General features: G+C 45.9%; 1 protein-coding gene across 1 annotated transcript in view; it reads right to left on the reverse strand.

Annotated features, from left to right (window-relative positions):
• Positions 1-15,967, reverse strand: part of MOCOS (molybdenum cofactor sulfurase) — a 429,522-nt gene that overhangs the window by 31,637 nt on the left and 381,918 nt on the right. Inside the window, exon 13 of the mRNA XM_040353488.1 lies at positions 13,242-13,380. Within this exon, the coding sequence (XP_040209422.1) occupies positions 13,242-13,380 (139 nt within the window). The remainder of the gene's footprint in view (positions 1-13,241; positions 13,381-15,967) is intronic.

The following is a 15,967-nucleotide window of genomic DNA, read 5'->3' on the forward strand; positions in this document are numbered from 1 at the left end:
CTCTTTCTGTCATTGCCTGTCAAGGCCCCGTACACACGACCGAGTTTCTCGGCAGAATTCAGCCAGAAACTCGATTGGAGCTGTATTCTGCCGAGAAACCCGGCCGTGTGTACACTTTCGGCCGAGGAAGCCGACGAGTTCCTCGTCGAGCCAAATAGAGAACATGTTCTCTATTTCCTCGTTGTTCAATGAGGAAAGTTGGCTCGCCGAGATCCTCGGCGGCTTCACACAGAACTCGACGACCAAAACAATGAGTTTTGCCCGTCGAGTTCCTCGGACGTGTGTACGGGGCTTCACAGTTACTTCAACCCTGTCAAGAAGCTGGCAGCCATCAACAGTCAGCTTATCTAAGAACACTTCAACTGATAGCCTGATGAAAAAGCACACATGCTCCGAACGTGCGTGCCTCCCTGCCAGTGTTGCCAACCGCCCCTATTTTTATGGGCAGCCCGTAAAAACTGGCACTTTTTTCCCCCACCCGTAAATGTCCATAGTTGCAGGAATAGTCAGTAAAAAATAGCCGAGATCGGTCTGGCTTTGAACTACGCATGCGCAGTTCCGGAGCTTGCCGAGCCGAGCATATCCTGTATTTGGCTGGTGGGGGGTGGATTTCACAGAGGCTGTGTAGTGCTGGCGAGTGATGTATTAGCACATCCCGCCAGGCGCGCACTGCAGAATTTTAAATCTGTAACTAACCAGAACTGACTGGAGCAGGAGGCTGAGCAGCACGCGGCGGAAGAGGAATGGAGGAGCCCTGCATCCAGGAGGAGCACAGCAGTGGAGCAGGACTCGGAGGCTAAGCAGCACGTGGTCGCAGCAGAATGGAGGAGCCCCGCATCCAGGTGGAGCACAGCAGTTGAGCAGGACTCGAAAGGCTGACCAGCACGCGGCCGCGGCAGAATGGAGGAGCCCTGCAACCAGGAGGAGCACAGCAGTAGAGCAGGACTTGAGGAGCCCGGCCTGCATCCAGGCAATACAAAGTTCACAGGGGAGTCAGGGACGGACTGAGTAACAGACAGCCCAGCTGACAGTGACAGCAGGTGATGGTGGCAGAGGGGGATGGAGGCAGGGGGTGATGGTGGCACTGCAAAGGGTGGTAGTGGCAGGGGGTAATTGGAGGCAGGGGGACACAGCAGAGGGTGTTGGTGGCAGGGGGTGATGATGGCACCGCTGAGGGGGATGAAGGCAGGGGGTGATTGGAGGCAGGGGGTGATGGTGGCACTGCAGAGGGTGTTGGTGTCAGGGGGTGATGATGGCACTGCAGAGGGGGATGGAGGCAGGGGGTGATGGTGGCACCGCAGAGGTTGTTGGTTGCAGGGGTTGATGGTGGCACCGCAGAGGAGGGTGGAGGCAGGGGGCGATGATGGCACCGCAGAGGGGGCGATGGAGGCAGAGGGTGATGGAGGCAGAGGGTGTTGGTGGCAGGGGGTGATGGTGGCACTGCAAAAGGGGATGGAGGCAGGGAGTGATTGGAGGCAGGGGGTGATGGTGGCACCACAGAGGGTGTTGGTGGCAGGGGGTGATGGAGGCAGGGGGTGATTGGAGGCAGGGGGTGATTGGAGGCAGGGGGTGATGGTGGCACCGCAGAGGGTGTTGGTGGCAGGGGGCACTTTACTGCATCTCTATATGAACATTGTACATATACAATCCTTTTTCCAATAAATATCATTACCTTGTTGCTGCACCCTATTGGATATAGTTAAAGAGGTCTGACTGCTAGCAAAGAACGTCAGGCCTGCAATGGGAACATTACTGTCATTACTACAAAAAGGGACCTCGTACTATTCTCGTTCAATTGATCTCTCATTAGGATTAGAAATTGAATAGGTCAGCCTGGGTTTCCCCTTTAGAAGTTTTGCCAGAATTAATGCTTAACCCTTGCCTATTGTACATACCTATACATAAGTATACTGTTATCTCCAGATTGTCTTAACTTGTATTATTGCGGGGGGAATTCTTCTTCTGAATTAGGGATGTTATCCGAAGTTCAGTTTATCTATTACCTCCTTTGTGCAACAAAATCTTCCTTGAGTTATTCAGTAAATGTTAATAGAATATAAACTCATTGAGTGGTTTGATTTATTATTTTAAGGTGACACAAAGATGTCTGAACCCAGAGTGTCAGGTGGGTTGAAATGTTTTCAGGGTTATGATGGTGCAGATGAGCAGGTAAATCTAAGCAGTCCCAAAGGGGGCAGTGCTACATTTGGCGGCTCGTCCGGGATGCAGTCTGCAGCCGGCCCTAGTCAACCTAGACAAGAGCCACAATCCACATGGGAAGCAGCTTTGGTGGCCTGGAGCAAGAGTCAGGGAGCCCAAATGGAAAATAGCACCATTCTGGAGATTTCTGGAAGTGAACCTGTGTTGCAGGCCGACCTTGCTGTTGCCCCAGTCTCTGTGCAGGCACCCGCCTCGAGTATTAATTCTATAGGAGGCATGTCTGGTTTCACTCCACTTCCCCAGCGATTTAGGGGCAATACAGTTCAATGCAGAGGGTTTCTCAACCAGGTTCAGATATACTTTGAGATGCTGCCCCAGGTAGAAGCAAAGTAGGTTTCGTGATATCTTTGCTTTCTGAGAGGGCCTTGGCCTGGGCAAACCCTCTATGGGAGACGCAAAAAAACGTGGCCCTGAATTACACAGACTTTGTGGCTTCCTTCAAAAGGTTATTTGACATTCCTCCACGCTCAGCTTCTGCTGCCAAGAGCCTCATGTCCATCAAACAGAGTACGAGAACTGTAGCAGATTACGCCATTGTGGCTGCTTTTTCTCATGGTCTCTCAGATAACATCAAGGATGAGCTAGCAGCCTGAGATATACCCACTGAGCTGGAGAAGTTGATCACATTTGCCATCCTCATTGACTCCAGACTCAGAGAAAGACTCTCTTTTAAGGAGTGCTTGTGGAAGCCTCCTGTACATTTGTCTCCGAGCTTTGCAGTCCCACCCTTGCCTCCCTCACCTCCCATGCCTCCTGGTACCGAGTCGGTCAGTGAAGGTGAACCCATGCACTTGGGCTTTACATGTCTCTTTGCAAATGAGAGAGCCTTTAGGAGGAGGGAGAGATTGAGCCTTTATTGTGGCCAGGCTGGTCACTTTTTGAAGTCTTGTCCTACCCGTCCTGGGAACGCATGAACTTGAGGTCCTGTCACGGACAGACCTTAGGTGGCATTGGTTTGTCTCCAGTGATTCAGAAGGATAAGCCCCTGGTTTTGGCTACTCTTTCTTGGACTGAGTCGTACATCCAGATACAGGCTCTAATCGACTCTGGGGGTGTAGGCCTGTTTATTGCATCGAAGCACTCGATTCCGCTGCAGTTGCGTGACACTCCACTTGCCATTGAGGCTCTTGATGGGAGACCTCTACAGCGTGCCCATGTGACTCATGAGACTGTTCCATTGTCCATGGCCATAGGGGCTCTTCACCATGAGATAATCCAATTCCAAGTTATTTCCTCACCTAAGTTTCCGCTGGTTATTGGTAGGGATGAGCCGAACACCCCCCGGTTCGGTTCGCAGCAGAACATGCAAACAGGCAAAACATTTGTTCGAACACGCGGACACCGTTAAAGTCTATGGGAAGCGAACATGAAAAATCAAAAGTGATAATTTTAAGGGTTAATATGCAAGTTATTGTCATAAAAAGTGTTTGGGGACCTGGGTTCTGCGCCAGGGGACATGTATCAATGCAATTTTTTTTTAAATTGCTGTTTTTTCGGGAGCAGTGATTTTAATAATCTTTAAAGTGAAACAATACAATGTTAAAAACCACAGGAGACAGTTTGGGACAAGTCCTTTATTAACAAAAAAAAAGAAAAAAAAAGGTTCCAACGATGTAATCCAGTCTCGAGCGATACGGAAGAAAAAACTGCTGGAGCGTTACAAAGGCCAAAAGGCATTACAAGATACTCATAATGACCTGTTCTGATATTAAATGCAGTTTTCCACTTCTCGCCCTCCTTAATCGCCGACCCCTGTGGGGGGAAGATAAATTCAAAACTTGGATGAGTCAGACTCTATAAGCCATGGAAGAGTGGAGTGTTTCAGAGGCAGTGAGAGCCTTCAAGGGCTGGCAGCTAATGTGATCCGTAACCTGAGGATGGGAAAGAAAACTTGTGTTGCCATGGACTACATAGATGCTCTGTATGCTGTATTTGGGAGAGTTAAAACCACTGCAGACCTAATGTACAAGTTTAACCACACTCACCAACTTTTGTTTTGTTGGAGGAGAATCTGTGTGAATACATATCTCGAGTAGACAGAATGCTGCAACATATTATGCGGGTGAGAAGTGCGCATTTGCGTGCAGACGAGGGCATACCAGTTTATGCACAAGGAAAGGCATGTATTGGCGCATGCGTGGGTGTGAGGCAACGTGCACGCACACGTGTACGCATTGGCGCCAGTCAGCCTATTTAAACCAAGCAATGACACACACATTGCCGAGTGGTCTTTCAGCTTGTTCCTGATAACCTGTACTTGAATCTGTTCCAGTTACCTGTGTTTGACCCCGCTTCCCCTGTACCATGCTTTGGACTTCCGCCTGCCACCCTGTCACCTTGGCTTGTGTTTGACCCCGCTCCAGTCTCATGCTGATGTACCTTGCTGCCCGACTGTGTACCAAACCCGGCCTGTATCCTGTCTCCGCTTAAGCCTCATGTTCCTGTACCTGCTCTGCCCGGCTGTTGAAGACCCCCCTGGCTTATGTTCCGGCAATGCTTCTGCCTGCTGATCCAGCAACACGTTGTTCCAGTTTCCTGTACGTGTCCAGTGATCTTCAGCCTTCAGGTACCTGTCAAGCCTCAGCTGGTGTAAGCTGCTAAACCGGCCCTCATGCCACTCTGTGCCCTTCACTCCCTGTCATCTCTATCAGGGGTGTTAGACAGGAGGTGAAAGAGAAGCCCTTTCTACAGCTCGATCTCTACCAGGTACTTGACAGTACCACTCAGTCAGATGTCGGAGATCGAGAGAGGGGTTTCGCCTCTGGAGATGCTATGTAGGGAACTTGCCTCTCTTACCCAGGCAGTCAGCACCCTGCAAGAAAGCCACTACCAGCTGGAGGGTCACATCCAATCCCCAGACTTCGCCCCAACAACTTCAGCACCTGTTACCACACCTGGCATTCCCACGTCTGAACAATCTGTTCCCGTATCCTTAGGAACTATGCATCTACCAGAACCCTGAGTTCCTGCACCAGAGCGATTTTCAGGCGACCGGCACAAGTTCTGTGCATTTAAGAACTCTTGTGAACTTTAATTTGCCCTGCAACCAAGCACTTTCTCACTTGAAAGCACCGAAGTGGGTTTTGCCATATCCTTGCTTCTTGTAGAATCTCTATCTTGGGCTCATCAGCTCATGGAACAGAACAGCGCAATCTTGGACCCTCTCTCTTTGTTCTTTGAAGCAATGGCTCAACTTTACGATGACCACCAACGTTCAGCTACTGCAGAGTCTACTCTTCTTACACTATGGCAAGGTCACCGACCTGCTGAGGACTATGTTGCTGAATTCCGTCTGTGGGTCTCTGATACAGGATAGAATGACGCTGTTCTAAGGCATCAATTTTGCCTTGGCCTGTCTGAAGGGCTCAAAGACAAACTTGCTTGAGTAGGGATCCATAGATCCCTCAATGACCTAATTTGCTTTGCCATTCAACTTGACTGCAGATTCAGAGAACATACACTGTACGCAAAGGCAGAGAAGTGTGAATTTGAGAAAGACGATTCAGTTCATGGGACTTATTTCTATTTCAGGTATTTCCATGGACCCCCAGAAGGTCAAATCTATCCTTGAGTGGCTCATTCCTACAGACAGAAAAAGCACAGAGAGGTTCATCGGATTTGCCAACTTCTACCGTAAGTTCATTAAAGATTTCTCTGCTATCATCTCCCCTGTTACCCACTTGACAAAACAGAATATGCTTTTTCAGTGGACACCTGCAGCACAAGCAGCATTCGACTGATTAAAGACGCTGTTTACTACAGCACCTATCCTGCAACATCCAGACTCACAATGTTGTCCTCGAGGTGGATGCCTCGGAGAATGCTATGGGTTCCATCTTGTCATAGCGTCAGGGAACAAAGTCTCTGTTACACCCAATTGCTTTCCTTTCCAGGAAATTCAGCCCGGCAGAAAGAAATTATGATGTGGGAGATCGGGAGTTACTGGCCATAAAGACAGCCCTGGAGGAATGGTGTTACTTGTTGGAAGAAGCAGCTCACCCCAGCTTGATCTTTACCGATCACAAGAACCTTGAGTACCTCAGGACAGCCAAACGATTAAGCCAGGTGGGCACTATTCTTCTCCCGTTTCTCCTTCCATATAACCTACAGACCAGGTTCTAAGAATGTCAAGCCTGATGCACTATCTCACATGTATCCAGAGGAAGGAGAGGGACACCATCAGGCAGACACAATCCTGCCAGCCCAAAGTTTCCTGCTATTGCATTCAGATTTACTTACCCAGCTTAACAAGCTTCCACAAGGGACGTTCTGCCACCAAGTGTTTGTCTCCAGGAAAAAGAGGGGTTATTTCTGCTCAACTAAAAAGTGTTTGCAACCCCAAGCCTGCGCTCCAAGATTCTCAGCCTGTGTCATGATCACCCCTTGGCAGGACACTTTGGGGTAACCAAAACAGAGCTTGTGCAACATTCTTTTTGGTGGCCAGGTTTAAGATCCGATTGCAAGGATTATGTTGGTACCTGTGGAGTCTGTATCTGAACCAAGAACGACAAGACCAAATCTTGGGGTCTTTTAATACATTTGCCTATTCCCAAGAGACCCTGGGAATGATCAATATGGATTTTTTTGTTCACTACCATCTTTGTGATCATTAACAGATTAACGAAGATGGTTCACTTCATCCCTTTGTAAGGAACCCCCTCAGCAATGGGGACCGCTCATACCTTCATCAAGGAAGTGGTTAGGCTTCATGGGGTTCCCAGCAGTATCACTTCCGATCAAAGAGTACAATTCACATCCAGATTCTGGAAAGATCTTTGCAGGATTCTTAAGATCAAAACTTGTTTCTCGTTAGCCTATCATCCACAGACGAATGGCCAAATAGAGCGAACGAATCAGACTCTGGAACAGTACCTTTCGTGCTTCTCATCCTTTGCCCAAGATGACTGGGCATCACTGATACCCCTGGCAGAGTTTGCATACAATGATGCAGTTCATTCAGCTACAGTACTAGCCCCATTCTTTGCAAATTATGGGTATTTCCCAGTCTTCTTACCCGACATCTTGCCCGATTCCTCGGTCCCCGCAGTCCAAGAAAGAATAAGTGTTCTTCTACGAACTTGTACTCCCAGAGACTTACAAGGCCCCACTTTGCCAACACTGCCCAGAAGAGTTGGGTTAATTTACCCTTGGGAGGAGTAAGGGCTGTATGGAGTTATATACCGGAGAGGTCCATTTGAGGAACTAGAGAGTGTCCTCCAACTGTTCCTCACTGTGAACCACCAACTAGTAGTGTTGACCGCTCTACATGATGATCATGGTCACTTAGGCCCAGATAGAACTTTCAAGTTAGTCAAAGACAGATTTTATTGGCCATCCATGAGACCTGAGGTGAAAAGCTACTGTCGGTCTAGTATCAGATACATTCAGAGAAAGACTTTACCAGGAAGGGCAGCCCCAATGGGTCACCTTTAAAGTCAGGGACCATTGGAATTGGTGTGCATTAATTTCTTATGCTTGGAACCTGACCTGAGTGGACGGAGTAATGTCCTGGTTGTGATCATTTTACCTGTTATGCCCAAGCTTTTCCCACTAGGGACCAACAAGCCAGTACAGTAACAAAAACTCTAGTGGAAAAGTTATTTGTTCGCCAAGGGCTGCCTCAGCGCTTACATTTGGAATAGGTATGGGATTTTGAGAGAAAACTGTGGGTTCCCCCTCTTGAAGGCAATCCCATCATTCCTGGGAACAGTGAGGAAAATAGTCAGAGGGCACGTCCCGCACTGCAGGAAGCTGAAGTGCCAGATCCTCACTCACTGAGGGGTGATGATAAAGTCAAGGTGGTATCTGATGAAGTATCCGATGTGATGGGAACTCACACTTCCTTTACTAATGAAACAGAGAGAGAGAGACAGGTTTTGAATTAGAGTTTGAACCAGAACCTGCACTCGAGTCTGAGCCAGAGCCTGACTCAGGGCCTGAACCTGAACCTGCATGTAGTTTCTGGGGAACAGATTAAGGACCGGACCTGTTGGAAAATATCTACTCCAGGTTGAGGCAGAAGATATGCCCTCCAAAAAGACTGATGTATGATACCTTTGGGGAGAATTCTGATGAACTTATTCCTACCGCTCAACATTCTAGTCAAGAATTTGCCTCCTTTATTGAACCTTTAATATAGGATGAACTTGATCCACCCCGACACTACTGGGTGGGCCCTTGACTTGTTACTGGCCTGTCACAAGATTAATATGACTTTGTCTGTTAATGAATATAGTTTACTGTTAGAAGATCCTTATTTGGGTCAGCTGTTGGCTGTTCCAACTTCTGACTTGTCATGCAATTAACAATTCATTTCTTATTATACAGTAGAGGTAATCCCTCAGGTTGTGTTCTGTCTTCAGGGACCAAAGACTTTCAAGTGGGGGGAAGCTGTAGAAATGTGGACTACAACTGCAAAGAATAGCAATTCCCATAATTTATATGAACTGTAACGTCCAGTATCACTAACTGACCTCCTATCTGTGAGTCAACCCAAAGGGATTGTGGGATTAGTAGTTCCTCAAAATGAAAATTACTCTTTATGACTCTGTAGCCGGACTTCATATCCCAGGGATCTTCGCCAGGGCTGGTGCAAGGATTTTTGACACCCTAAGCAAAACCTAATTTTGCTTCACCCCCCCCCCCCCTGGCTCCACACCGGACTTCACCCCCTTTGTCCTGCCCATGTATACCCCATATTTTTAATAAAAGAACGCATAAAATGCAGCCTCACCAGCGTCCATCAATACAGCCTCACCAGCACTCATCAATGCAGCCTACTAGTGCCCATAAATTAATGTTTGCTTGCTTCCATTCTTTCGGGAGTCAGGACACAAACACAGTCCTCCACCGCCACAGTGCCTCTGGCACTATGTGCGAATGGAGTGCCAGCTGCCTGCTGATACTGAGGCTTAGTTTCTTGTTGCAGAGGGAAGAGAGTAGAAACACCAGTGGTCGGGCACCCCTAGGCAGCAGTACGTCCAAGGCGTTTGCCTAGTGGTAGCACCGGCCCTGATCTTCACTATCATCAGGGGAAATGCTGGGATGAGCATAAAAGAGACCAGAGATGTGCACTACGCTCTCTTCCTCCTGGACCTGGTGTGTGATGGACCTCTCCATTCTGAGAGGGTGAGGTCACGGCCTACCACACGGTGTAAGACATTCCAACCTGGCCGAGAAGGGTCCATCCCTGCTTACTGATCATAAGGCATCTATCCAGCATCACCCTGATAGTCCAACAACCCGCACTTTGTGCTGTTCATCTGATGATTATCGCGAGTGGAACCACTACAAGGACAAGAATCGCTGTTCGGAAGGCACTAAATCAGCCTGGTCATTGGTGAGAGGGCCATTGCCCATCTTTACAAACCATTCTTTGCTGCTTCACTGGGACACTGTGTACAGACAGCTTTACCCTGGGGAAACACTTTACTGTATCTCTATTTGAACATTGTACATATACACCTGTCGTATCAACCCTTTTCCCAAGAAGTATCATTACCTTATTGCTGCACCCTATTGGATATATTTCAAGAGCTCCGACTACTAGTGAAAAACATCAGGCCTGCAATGGGGACATTACTGTCATTATGTCATGAAGATCCTGCCAGAAACAGCCTCATGCCGCGTACACACCATCACTTTATGTGATGAAAAAAAAAACGACGTTTTTTAAAACGTCAATTTAAATGACCGTGTGTGGGGGAAAACGTTGTTTTATGTCTTGTGAAAAACGAAAAAAAAAATTGAAGCATGCTTCAATTTTTTGTGTCGTTTTTCAAAACGTCGTTTTTTGTTTCACAAAAAATCACAGTGTGTAGCAAAAAACGACGTTTAAAACAACGTTTTTAAACCCGCGCATGCCCAGAAGCTAGTTATGAAGCGAGCTTCAATGGAAAAGAGTGGTGAACGTAACCTTGCTTTGCTAGAGCATTGTAAAAAAACGATGGTGTGTAGGCAACGTCGTTTTTGAAAATTGAAGTTTCAAAAACGTAGTTTTTTACTTCACAAAAAATGTCGTTTTTTTTCATCACATAAAGTGATGGTGTGTACGCGGCATTAGACTCAGACTCTGCGGTTCCCGATCGCGGCTGCAACCGCGTGTGCGTGTGTACACCCCTGTTTGAGCCAGGCGGGTTATTTAAGCCGCTCTCTCACATACACAAATGCTGTAGAGCAGACAGCAGGGATGGTATCTGAAACCTGATCTGTGACTTGACCTGTGAAAGACCCCGGCATACCTGTGACTATTCCAGCCATCCGCCTGCACCTGATCCTTGGCCTGTTCTGACTAGCCTTCTGTCTGCACCTCTGTACCTTGCCGACCGCCTGATAACCGACCCGGTTATCCAGTCTGCTCCAGTCTGAACGGTTCCTGTCTGTTCCTAGTTCCAGTCCAGTCTGCTGAACGGTTCTAGTCTGTTCCTAGTTCCAGTCCAGTCTGCTGAACGGTTCCAGTCTGTTCCTAGTTCCAGTCCAGCTGAACAGTTCCAGTCTGTTCCTAGTTCCAGTCCAGCTGAACGGTTCCAGTCTGTTCCTAGTTCCAGTCCAGCTGAACGGTTCCAGTCTGTTCCTAGTTCCAGTCCAGCTGAACGGTTCCAGTCTGTTCCTAGTTCCAGTCCAGTCTGCTGAACGGTTCCAGTCTGTTCCTAGTTACAGTCCAGTCTGCTGAACGATTCCTGTCTGTCCTGATTCCAGTCCAAGCTGTTCCAGTCTGCTGAATTGAGCCTGTTTGTTCCTGGTTCCGGTCCAGTCATCCAGCTCCTGTCTGTCTAACCTGTCAGCTGCTTCAGCGTCCAAGTTCCTGAGGAGTTCCTGAATGTCTGGAGTACCTCTACCTCTGTTGATCCTGCCAGGCACTCGTACCACTCCTCACTCCTGCGCCTCCTGTTACTTTACCAGGGGCCGAGAGTAGGAGCCGTAAGGGAGGCCTCCCTTTGCTATATCAGGCTCACCACCATCAGGTACGTGACACATTAGTACATAAAGGGCCCTCATACTATTCTTGTTCAATTGATCTCTCATTAGGATTCAAAGTTGAATAGGTCGGCCTGGGTTTCCCCTTTAGAAGTTTTGCCAGAATTAATGCTCAACTCTTGCCTATCCTTTTCAGGACATGCTCAAGTGGTATTCCATTGTACATAAGTATATATAAGTATACTGTTATCTCCAGATTGTCTTAACTTGTATTATTGCAGAGGAATTCTTCTTCTGAACTAGGACTGTTATCCGAAGTTCAGTTGATCTATTACCTCCTTTGTGCAACAAAATCTTCCTTAAGTAATTCAGTAAACGTTAATAGAATATAAACTCATTGAGTGGTTTGATTTATTACTTTAAGATGGTGCAAAGATGGAATGTTCTCAGGGTCACGATGGTGCAGATGAGCAGGTAAATCTAAGCAGTCCCCAAGGGGGCAGTGCTACATAATCTTTGTATTTATATCTCTTGTTCTTTCTGTAACTGTGCCAATTCCGGAAGCTTGATACCATGCACTATATAGACTTGTCAATTAGAAGAAAGTGCATATGTCAATGGTCTTTGGGCTTATGTTGAGAGCATCAGATTGACATCAGTTTGAGATGCTTTAGAGATAATTCAGAAATCATTGACAGGTGCATTTGACCTGTAGTTGATCTTCTCCTAGACTATGGGAATGCAAAACCTGCTTAAAGAGAACTAAAGCCAATCAACATAGGCCCTAAATGAGTTATTAGTAAACATATCATATAAAAGCTCTGTTATACTAAATTTAAGTCCCTGCACATGAGAGCATGGAGCTGTACAGTGCCAATTGGGGGCATATTTCCCTGCCCAGGAGATTCAGCTGCTTGTACAGCCAACGTCATAGTAATAAATGGTGGTATGCTGCTGTACACAGACCTAGGCTGGTATTTGCAAAAAACCTGCACATGTAAATGTCTCTGTATGCAGACAATCTGTTTCCAAGGTAGTACACCCATACAGTATGCATGACTGGGTGTACACATGTACCAGAGTATACACACAAACAGTCACAAACAGTCATTCATTACTATGGGTGTCTATACGCAGCAACTGTGTCTCCCAGGCCAGGGAATTCACCCGCAACTTACATGAGGGACATTTTGTGCATAGTAGCCCCTAGGAAACCCAGCTCCCTGTCCTTTTTTGTCCATTATTACTTGACCCCTTACACCTGTCGCTACAGAAGCCTCTGAGAAAAGTTGCAACACTTGTTTCCTTCCTTCTTCCACAATACATCATATTCTGTGAATGGGAGATGAAGCAGTTGAATGACAGGATTCCACAGCTCATTCAGAGACCATTTGAAAAATTATTTTTGAGTACTTATTACTTCATACTCTTTAGGGGTGAAAATTATGCAAATATATTGCATCTGATTTTTTGAATCTCCAGCATTAGAGAATGTTTTGAGAGATGCAAGTTAGGCTCCTTTGTAACATGTTTTGCTGAATTGACAATTGTAGTGAGCATGCTCTCAGCACAGAAAGCATTGCTGCCCTGGGATGCATTAAAGCCAACCCTCTGCCATTTCACATATGCTTTATGTGGACATCAAGAGGTTAACATCATTTTCTAGTAGTAAATAACTAGCATCTTTCTACTGGCCATATATGATTAATTTCTTTTCATTTTACCAGCTGGCTGAACAAAAAAAAAAAGAGCCAATTCCCCCATACACACGTTTGCGTTTGATGTGCATGTGGGGATAAATTCCCACTGCGGTATACTATTCTGACAGCAGGGGGGGCCTTCAGAATACACTGATCATTGTTGCTGGCTATAGCCGGTGGCACTGGTCATTCTGAAAAAGCCCATACATGGATTAAGATTCAACATTTTAATCCATGTATGGTCGGCTTTAGGCATAAATTGTTACATTGAGATTGCCATACAGATCTGGGGACATGATATAGTAGTTCAAGAACAATTATAACTATCAAATAATAGATTATTATGAAGCATTAGATGTCCAGCTAAACAATTGTCCTAATATGTAAACTACTGCAGATAAGTACCTTGAAATGTAAACTTCCAATGAAAACCTCTGCCCACTCCTCCTCCTGAAAAGGTATGTTGCTGTCCATTACCAGGTTGGCTCGGAATCGTTGGGTCATCTGATCAATATGATTTTCTTCTGTGTGATCTGTCTGGTCACTAAGACAAAGACAAAAAAACGTAAAATTTAGATGTTACACTGCATGTAAAGAACAGACACAAGAAGTATGCCGCCAATCAAATTTAAAGTTTCATAGCAGGTAGGTAACTGACTTGTGGTTTAAGGAAAAAGGGTAGGGACATGTTGCCTCCATCCCTGTTGGGGAGATCTCTCTTCACTTTTTGTTCCTTGTTGTCACTGAGATACAAAGTGAAAAGAAAGTCTCCCTAGAAGGCATAGCAACAAAACTTGTGTAAGCCTCTTTAAAGTTTTTACTTTTCCTGTTGTAAATTTTCACACACTTTCCATCTAAGTGATCCATGTGAGAGGGTGTTATTAGGTAAGAACTGAGAAATACAGAGAACAATTTAAAACTGAGGGAGATTCTATCTAAAACCGAATGAAAAATTTTGGCTGCAATGAGGAGTATACAGTAACTGTGTGCACAGTGGCGACTGGTGCTCAATTTTTTTGGGGGCGCAAACAAAGCCCCTCCCCCCATAACTCGCCCGCGATAGGGCCTACAGACAGATCGATAGATACAGATAGATAGATAAATACAGACAGAAACAGAGACATACAGATACAGATAGACAGATACCGATAAATAGATAGACAGACACATATATATATATATATATATATATATATATATATATACACAGACAGATAGATATATACATATATACAGATAGATCGATAGATAGATACAGATAGATAGATATACAGTATACAGACAGATAGATATGTACAGATTGATATATACAGATAGATAGATATATAGAGATAGAAAGAAATATGTATGTATATATATATATATATATATATATATATATATTGATATATATATAGATAGATAGATAGATAGATAGATAGATAGATAGATAGAAGAAGCAGATCACCCTCCCCCCTCTCTCCACCTGTAGTCCGAGGTCCAGTACAAGGTGCTGCTGTATAGTGGACACTGGACAGACACTGACAGGGTAACACACTCACTGCTCAGATCACAGTACCTTGCTTAATGCTTCCTTCATTCATTCACGATCAGGGAGCAGATTTCCATGCTGGCAGAGAAACCAGAATTGATGTCGCTGCTCGGGGAAAGCATCGCCCATATCCTACGGCGGTGCCAATCCACAGAAAGATATGAAGGAGGATGACCAATGAGAGTGTAGAGGCGCTGTACAGTGTGCCTCAAAGCCTCACAAAACCCTGCAAATGAAGCAACTTGCCTGCAATCAGGGGACTGCATTGGCATGATGATTCCATAGTGCACTCTGTCCGGCGCTCAAATGTTTTTGCAATACAAATTCTACCTGGTAAAATTAGCAGTGACAGCAGGTCCACCCACTATAGGCTGCTTGCAGAAAACTACAGAAGGGGATGGATACAGTACTAATCAATCTGTATAAGCAAAGAGAGCAGCAGTCTGTATTACAGGAAGCTTTACATTAAGCGGAAGTCTGCAGGTCATGGGCTACACACCATTGTAGGTAAGTAATCAGTGCTGTAATAGTAGAATACTAAACTACAGCTTTTTATAAACATCCTACCAAATGCCCAAACAAAATGGGCACGCTTAAGCATTAAAGCTCTGTTCACACCATGCAGATACAATTTCTGCATGTCCCCTATATGACAGTCCATTATTTTTAATGGGCTATCCTATGTGCAAAAAGTCCCTTTTTGCAATATCATGCTGCGCAGAAAAAAATGGTAGAGCCCAGGTTTCCATGTCTTTTTTGACAGTAGTTTGCCTATGAGCCATAAAAATGTCCAGAATTTAACAAGATTCACCCTCTTTGGACTTCACTAGGATGTGTCTCAAAGTCTCCCCTAAAAGAACCCCCAACAAAATGTACTTAACCCTTGGGGAATCCAAGCAACCCAAGCTAATTTACCTATAATTAATTTAAAATATAGTAGTAATTTAATAAGTCATGTGTCCATAATAAGGATGTTAATTAACACGTATACATAAAAGATAAATAGTGAATGTGAGGGTTTAAAAAAAAAAGGCTTTTAATCTTTTGGTAAAATGAAAATATAAACTCTGCACTAATTTTCACAGCACAAATTAGAAAAATTCACTTGAAAAATTCATTTGAGAAAGGGACGTGGCCCTGAAACGTGTTATTGCCACGGTTACAGCCCGACGCTGTACATGTGGTGAGCAGCTCCTTTAGTGGGTCGGTCTAACAGGGCCTCCAGGGCTTTCACGATTGTTTCCGTTTTGGGTGCATTCTACAGGCAGCTCCTCTCTCATCCTGTCATCGCCAGCTCTGTACGCTCCAAATCTGTGGCACAGCAGCAGGCATCACCCACAGCTCCCCCTGCCTCAGGATCGGATTGTTGGGAGATTGAGCGGTGCCCTCAGTGACACCATCCCGCCCTGCAACTCTGTCTCGGTATCGGCACACTGAGAGGATAGAACATCTCCCTGTGGGTGGTATTTAGATCCTCCTTATCCACTTCATCAGCTGGATAGCTCTGCATTACATTGACCTCCCTGGCCAAGAGGTGACAGAGGGATCAATCCATCCTGGGCTGTCTCACTCCATTCTCCACAGCTGACTGGTTGTCTTG

This window comes from Rana temporaria, chromosome 5 (assembly GCF_905171775.1).
Source record: "Rana temporaria chromosome 5, aRanTem1.1, whole genome shotgun sequence".
NCBI classification, from domain to species: Eukaryota; Metazoa; Chordata; class Amphibia; order Anura; family Ranidae; genus Rana; species Rana temporaria.